The sequence below is a fragment of the Tupaia chinensis genome, unplaced genomic scaffold, assembly GCF_000334495.1.
Source record: "Tupaia chinensis unplaced genomic scaffold, TupChi_1.0 Scaffold000568_1, whole genome shotgun sequence".
Classification (NCBI taxonomy): Eukaryota; Metazoa; Chordata; class Mammalia; order Scandentia; family Tupaiidae; genus Tupaia; species Tupaia belangeri.
Genome location: NW_006160082.1, coordinates 780,672 through 788,960, shown reverse-complemented (window position 1 = coordinate 788,960; position 8,289 = coordinate 780,672). Strand labels below are relative to the sequence as shown.

Genomic DNA, 8,289 nt, shown 5'->3' with positions numbered 1-8,289 from the left:
AAGGGAAGGGAAGGGAAGGGAAGGGAAGGGAAGGGAAGGGAAGGGAAGGGAAGGGAAGGGAAGGGAAGGGAAGGGAAGGGAAGGGAAGGGAAGGGAAGGGAAGGGAAGGGAAGGGAAGGGAAGGGAAGGGAAGGGAAGGGAAGGGAAGGGAAGGGAAGGGAAGGGAAGGGAAGGGAAGGGAAGGGAAATCAAAAGAAAGAAAAGGTGGGGGTGGGGGAGAAACGTCATCAAACATTTTGGAACAGAAAATGGCCATTCCTGTGTTTTAGAAACACTGCCCCCGGGCCAGCCTGTGGTGTGGTAGTTAAGATGATTAGATCCATTTGGCTGACTATGTGGTTTGTGTGCTGGGCCCAGCAGCTTGAGAAACACACAGGTGTGTGTGCGCGTGTGTGCGTGCCCCAAATCCCCAAAGGAGCGAGAAATGGGGAAGAAGGGATTACACCTCTTCTCACGGGAAGGGGGTGCTTTCTCACTTTCTCCCCCTCTCTGGCAAGTGCATGTGCACTCTGGCAAAAATTTTTTTTAAAAAGAAAAACTGCCCTGGTGACAGAAATGAATGAATGAATGAATTTGTTTGTTTGTTTTTGAGAGACTTTTGCTATATGGCACATACACTCGCCTGAAAGACAGAAAAAGACAGAGAGGTAGAAAGCGAAAAATCACTCCCCAGCGGGGATGGCCATTCCACAATCCCTTCTCCTCCAGTCTCCTCTCGGGATTTTGAACATGCACACACACAGGCCTGGCATGAGTTTTAAGCTGCTGGATCCAGGACTCAAACCCTGGTTGACTAGTGGGAGTCCAGCTATGTAACCATTACGCCATCTGCTGGTCCCAGGTGACAATGTATTAGATGCAGACCAGGAGATATACCACTATGACAAATAATGATAAACACTAACATTTGCAGCCCTCCAAATTTAGGTAATACAGGAAATTTAAAATCCAGTTATCCTCACAGCAGTGCTAGTCACACTAGCCGCAGGTGGGGACAATCCACATTTCATCAAATGATGATTGAGTAAACCAACTGTGGTATAACCATACAATAGAGTGTTATCCAGAAAAACCCAGGACTAGATGGTTGTATTGCTAAGTTCTATAAAACCTTTAAAGAAGAGTTAATACCAATTCTCTTCGAACTATTCTCAAAAATTAAAGTGAAAGGAACTTCCCAAAATCATTCTACAAGGCCAGCATTACTGTGATGCCAAAACCAAAGACATAACAAAAATAAATACAGACCAATAGCCCTAATGAGCACAGTTGCAAAAATGCTCAAGAAAATACTAGCAAATTGACTCCAGCAGCATATCAAAAAGATCATACACTATAATCAAGTGGGCTTTGCCCCAGGGACATAAGGATGGTTTAATGTATGCAAAATCCATATGCTCTAACACCATGAAGGACAAAACTGTATGATCATCTCAATAGGTGTTGGAAAAGCATTTGGCAAAATCCAATATCCCTTCAAGATAAAAATGTTCAACAAATTAGGAGTAGAAGGAACATACTTCAACATTATAATAAAGGCCATATATAACAAACCCACAGCTAATATTATACTGAATGGGAGAAAACCAAAATTTTTGTCTAAAAATAGCAACAAGAATACCCACCTTCACCACTCTTATCAAACTTAGTACTGAAAGTTCTAGCCAGAGAAATTAGGTAATAGGAAGAAATAAAGGACATCTAAATTGGAAAGGAGAAGCCCAAACTGTCCCTATTTGCAGACAATATGATCTTAAATATTAAAACCCCAAAAGATTCCATGAAAACATCTTAGAACTAATAAAAGAAAAATCCCAGTAAAGTTGCAGTATACAAAACTAACATACAAAAATTAATAGTACTGTTATACACCAATAATAAAAGAGTTTTTTAAAAATGTTAAAACCTGATCCTATTTATAATAACTACAATGAAAATAAAACACAGAATACTTAGGTATAAATTTAATCAAAAAGATAAAAAATGTCTGTAATAAAAAACTTTAAACAACGGGGAAAAAAATTAAGACAACACAAGAAAAATGCAAAGATATTCCACGTTCATTGATTGGAAGAATCGATACTGTTATAATGTCTGTATTACCAAAAGTGATCTATAGATTCAATGCAATAGCTATCAAAACACCAGTGATATTCTTCACAGAAATAGAAAATACAGTCGTAATTCTTATCAAAAAGACCCTGAATAGCCAAAGCAATCCTGAGCAAAAAGAATGGAATAAGAAGCATCATACTACCAGGTTTCAAAATACACTATAAAACCATAGTAACAGAAACAGCATGGCAAAAAACAAACAAACAAACAAAACAAACAAAAAAACAAGACACTTAGGTCAATGGAACAAAACAGAGACCCAGAAATAAATCTGCTTACACACAGCCAGCTGATTTTCAATAAAGGTTCTAAGAACATCCATCAGGGAAGTCAGTCCCTTCAATAAATGGTGCTAGGAAAAGTAAACATATGCAGAAGAAAGAATCTCTCACCATATACAAAAATCAACTCCAGATGGATCCCTGAAATTACAAAGGTCCTAGAGGAAACACTTCAGGGCATTGGTATGAGCAAAGAGTTCTTGAATAAAACCTCAAAAGCATAAGCAGCAAAAGTAAAAATGGACAAATTGTACTACATTCAACTAAAATACTCTGCATAGCAAAGGAAACGTTCAACAGAGTGAAGAGACAACCCACAGAATGAGAGACAACATTTGCATACTGTCCATCTGACAAGTGATTAATAACCAGACATATTACAGAAAACTCAACTCAATAGTAGAAAAAGAATGCCTTTTTAAAATATGGGCAAATGACCTGAAAGGGCCAACAACATAAAAAAATGCTCAGCATCACTAATCATCAGGGAAATGCAAGTCAAAATCACAATAAGATATCTCAACCCAGGAAGAATGCCTATTATCAAAAAGACAGAAAATAATAAATGCTGATGAGTATGTGAAATTTGGGATGTTCTACACTATTGGTGGAAATGTAAAGAGCACAGCCATTATGGAAAATAGCATGTATGGAGGTACCTCAAAAACCCAAAACTAGAACTGCCATATGATTATATGACCCAAAAATCTAACACCTGGGTATATATCCACAGGAAAGGAAATCATTATATGCCATGAAGATACTCTCACCTCAATACTTATTGCAGTACTATTTGTAATAGCCAAGATTTGGAATCAGCCAGTGTCCATCAACAGATGAATGGATAAAGAAAGTGTGGTGTATACACACACACACACACACACACACACACACACACACACACACACACACACACACACACACACAGGAATACTATCCCGTCATTAAAAATGATTAAATCCTGTCATTCGAAATTAAATGGATGAGTCTGAAAGACATTATATTAAGTGAAATAAGCCAGGCAAAGAAAGAAAATACCTCATGTTCTCACGCATATGGAGACATTTTAAAAATTATCTCACAGAAGCAGAGAAGGAGAATGACTACTAGAGGCTGACAAGAGGGGGCAGTGGTAAGGAACAGAGGATGGTGATCAACAGAAACAAAATTACAGATAGATAAGATGAACAATGCGTACTGCTATTAAATTCAGCGGGGAGAATGGTTAATAACAACTTACTGTATATCTCAGAGTACCTAAAAAAGATTTTCGGTGTTCCCAATATAAAGTAATGGCAAATGGTTGAGATGGTGAGTATACTAAACACCCTGATTTAGTCATTACACATTGAATCCATGTACTGAAAAAGTACACTGTGCACCCTTGCAAATAAGTATAACAATTATGTCAATAAAAATTAAAAACAAAAAATTGTACATGTAAGCAAAGAAGGAATATTATTCAGCTGTGAAAAGGAATGCAATTTTGATACATGCGACAATGTGGGTAACTTTGAAAGCATTATGATAAATGAAAGAAGCAGACACAAAAGTCACATACTGGATGATTCCATTCATATGAAATACCCGGAACAGGTAAATCCATAGAGACAGAAAGCAGATTAGTAGCCAGCAGGGACTGGAGGGAGTGAGGAATGGGGAGTCGCTGCTTAACAGGCAGGGGTTTCCTAGTAGGAAACATTTTGGAATTGGTGGGTGGGTACAACACAACAGGGTAAAAATGCTGAGTTGTCTACTTTGAAATGGTCCAGTTAGTGATATGGATCTTACCTCATTTTTAATAATCTAGTTACCCTTTGAACTTAAAGTCCTGAGAAAATGGAAGGGCAGAAGAGAAAAAAAGGCCAAATGGGTTAAAACACACACACACACACACACACACACACACACACACACACAGAAGATGAGGAAAGCAGGATCTCTGAGTAAGATGTGGCCTGGGGCTGAGGGAGGGTTGGAGGGAGGGAGGAAAGATCCGCGCTCAGCAGAGGTGGACCCAGCCCCTTTGTACAATATCAGAGTCATCTGAAGATGGACGAGCTTGAGCTTTTACGACTGCTGCCTTAGAAGATCTGAGACACCTGGTTGTCTAATGTCTGTGAGGGGGTGCTCCAACAGCCTAAGTAGAAACAGCAAGAGGCTGAGGCCGAGGATTCGAATCCTTCACTAAGAGGCAGAGCCGGCTGAGCCCTCCCCAGCCACACTCGCTGTGGCTGCTTCTCTCTGGACTGGGGCAGCCCAGGTGGGGCCCACACCTTGCTTGCAGCTGTGTCCCCCAGTTTCAGTCACAGCCCTGGAAACAGAGCAAGGAGCAGCATATATAGATGTTGGGAAAATAAACATCATCCATTGTATATATTTTATCAATTAATTTATATTTTCAATAGCTACAAAACACAAAGGCTCTATGTGATACACAGTGACAGCTTCTTCTTTTTCTACCCTTCTCTGCCCACATCTTTGAGGCAACACTGGCACTGTCTCCGCCATTTTGTTTTTCCAAGACAGGGTCTCACCATGTCACAATCCTCCTGTCTCAGCCTCCCAGCCAGGACTGTACATTCATGCCACCATGCCTGGCTCTTTTTCAGAAAAGGTCTCCCTTTGTTGCTGACGCCAGCCTGGAGCTCATGATCCTCTTGCCTCAGCCTCTTGAGATGCTGGGATCCCAGGTGTGCGCCACCATACCCAGCCTTTAGGTTGGACTGAGAATCAAACCCAAGGCCTCCCAGGTAGTCCCAGCCAGTGGAGCAGTGTCCTAGCAGCATGCCACCGTGGGTAGGCCTATCGCCACCATTTTAAATGGGACTGGTGGGGAGAAATTTGGAATTGCAGAGGCTCCAGTGACTCAGGCATCAGGGCATCACAAAATGGGAGCCACATGAGATATGAAGATGAAAGTCGTCTGGGTGAAAACAAGGTCCTAGTATGCTGAGCTGGGGGAGCACATGCCACGGGGCTGCCAGGGCGCAGAGGAATGCTGCTAAGGTGACAGCCATCCCCCCAGAGTCATTCCTGGAATGACGAGAAGCCCCTGGGCAGAGGCCATCCAGTCGGTCAAGCCGCACACCTGTTTCGGACGTAGGCAAATTTCTAGCCGGGGAAAGGCTGCGTTGCTACACGAGGGGATGAAAGCAGTCATGCAAACCACACTCGGTTTTGGACCTGGTGAAGTGTTAAGTGGTTTGTCTGGAAGAAGAAATTCACCTTAGAAGAACTCAATGTGAGCTGAGTGGCGCTGTCCCCACAGATACGCTCTGTGGCAGACAGAGTAGCAGGAACTAAGCTGGTGGGAGGAGGGGGCCCAGGAATCAAGAGGTCCCAACCATTCAGTGACGAACAATCTAGGCCGATCTCAACCCTGGACAGGGTCCCAGTGGGTGTGCTGTGTGTGAGAGGGACATCTGGACACACTGCTTTATCTAGCCGGATTGGGAGGGATTTTGGGTTTGTTTTTTTTTTGAAGGCTGAGTAACCATTGCCCTGTATAGTCACCAAACCAAAGACTAAAAAAAGACTCAAGCCACGCAGGCTCATCTGTTCCCCGAGGCCCCTGCCTAATGTGGTGATGCACCGGCAGGCTAGAGGGTGAGTCGGGCACTTATCTGATTTCAGCCAATCTGTTACTGTATTTCATTCCCTGTCCTCGTGCCCAGAGGCTGTTGCAAGGGGTATAAATTTAGCAAGAGAAAGATAAATAACATGGAAAAGTTCATTTTAACAAAATAGTTTGTTGCATTCTCTTTTTCTATTTTGTTAAAGAAAAGATAAAATGATCTCATTACTCACTTAGCCATGGTGAAATTTGGTATTCTGGGCAGCAACTTAATAAGCATAACCATAGCCCAAGATAAACCGGCTTCTTTTGAAACTGAGAAACCGTCAAGCTTCTATCCTAAGTGCTCCTTAGAAGCTGAGGGTGAGAAGATGGCGATGGCAGCAGCTTGCACAGAATCTGGAATCCACAAGGGTCTTTCTGAACCAGTGAAAGATGCTAAATGAAGACACGTTTAAACAGGCAGTCTACACCAGCTAGTGATGACACGCTGTGCATGGAACTGCCACTTCACCAGGGGTGTATATGCTTTAACTGACACTGTTTAATGAAATTTATCTCATAGATGGGAGAGTTTTGGTTCTGATGGAAATTACACTGAAAGAGAAACCACTTGAGAGATGCTTGCCTTCCTCCACACAGAAATTCACAGCCCTGTAGGTTATGGGCCACTCTGAATCTGAGACTGCTGATTCATCCATTAGACCACCACTTTGGGACCAGCAGTTAGCGTAATGGCTATGTCGCTGGACTCTCATGTAGTCGACCGCGGTTCGAGTCCCGGACCCGGTGACTTAAACTCATGCTGGGCATGTGTATGTGTGCGTGCGTGCCCAAGATCCCGAGAGGAGAATGGAGGAGAAGGGATTGTGGCGTGGCCATTCCCCCTGGGGGGTGATTTCTCGCTTTCTGTCTCTCTGTCTCTCTCTGTCTTTCTGGCGAGCGCAAGCGCCCTATAGCAAAAACCTCCAAAAAATAAAAAGAAAAAGACCACCACCTAATCTTTGAACCCGATGCCCCTTTCCCAGAGACAGAAACCAAAGTTAAATGACTGGCCCAAATTCACATAGCTGCCAATGGTAGAGAGGGCCTCAGGGCCAGGTCCCATGGCTCTTCCCTGGAGTCAGCCCGCCACCACACACACTGCCCAGAAGCAGCCAGACTCAGCAGCTATACCTCTGACAGCATCTCGTACTGGCCTCTTCGTCCAAGAGCCACAGTCAGTAGGTCATAGACCACAGAGGCGCTCTGCAGGCTGATGAGGCGGTCACTCTTGTGCTCAGGTATCCTGCTCAACACGGCGTCCCGGTTGGCCTGAAAAGCAGGGAGGAGAGATACAGATGATGAGCCAGCTCTTGTGCATTGCCGGTTGTGTGGTGGAGGAACCCTGGGCCCTCCAGCCCCTAACAGTTTGGAGACCAACATGGGCATAAATTAGGGGCCTGTCACCTTGGGTTATTTTTTCAAAATCCTCACAGCATGTGGGACCCGGTATGACCCCAACACTGAAGTCTCGCTGGTGTGAACCAGGACTGGGCACACTTGCACCTGCGGGCGGGTGTGTGCAGGAGGCTTTGCGAGCCAGTGCAGAACAGGAGTATTTCTGTGGGCTTGAGCTCACAGGTGGCCTCTCCGCAGGCACAGCTGTGCTCCGGGGCACACTGTCTACCAGGCGAGGCCCTGCCCTCTCACCTGTGCATCCTGCCTTTGCTCTCCACTACAGACGAGGAGACATTCCCAATCCTGCCTTTACCATCACCAAAGAGTGTCATCAAGTTCCATTACCCTTACAGAGCCAGGTCAGACCTTCTCTCTGTCCCCAAGCAAACTTCAGGTCCCTGTATGTCATCTTCGCTGGGACAGACCACAAAGACCAATCTGATCTTGTCAAGGGAAGCACAGAAATAGATGTGCGCAGGAAAACAAGACACGAGCAGATTTCTCCTTTAAAAGACATTACCGCAGAGGACCCGGAGGACACCTCGCCAATTTCACATCTCCACTGTTTGGCACAGAAATGACTGCATTGGGCACATTCTAGCGCATTCAACTCATCTATCCAGAAATCAAGTGCTCGTTAAAGCACCTAGTTTTCATTACTTCTGAAATCTAATTTTTCTACAGGTCCCTCTAGATAGAGCGCATGTATCCACGACAAAACTAGCTCGCTCACTTTCTTTTTTTTCCCTAGTAGGGAGTTCAAAATCAATACACCTTGGGGAACCAGCAGTTAGTGTAATGGCTATGTCGCTGGACTCCCACGTAGTCGACCGCGGTTCGCGTCCCAGACCCGGTCCAGTGGCTTAAAACTCACGC

The 8,289-nt window shown here is 44.1% G+C and overlaps 1 protein-coding gene across 4 annotated transcripts in view; it reads right to left on the bottom strand.

Moving 5' to 3' along the window:
- Positions 1-8,289, bottom strand: part of TTC7B (tetratricopeptide repeat domain 7B) — a 272,398-nt gene that overhangs the window by 144,352 nt on the left and 119,757 nt on the right. For all 4 annotated transcript variants that reach the window (XM_014591391.2, XM_014591392.2, XM_014591394.2 and 1 more), the window contains exon 8: positions 7,150-7,287. In XM_014591391.2, the coding sequence (XP_014446877.1) occupies positions 7,150-7,287 (138 nt within the window). The remainder of the gene's footprint in view (positions 1-7,149; positions 7,288-8,289) is intronic.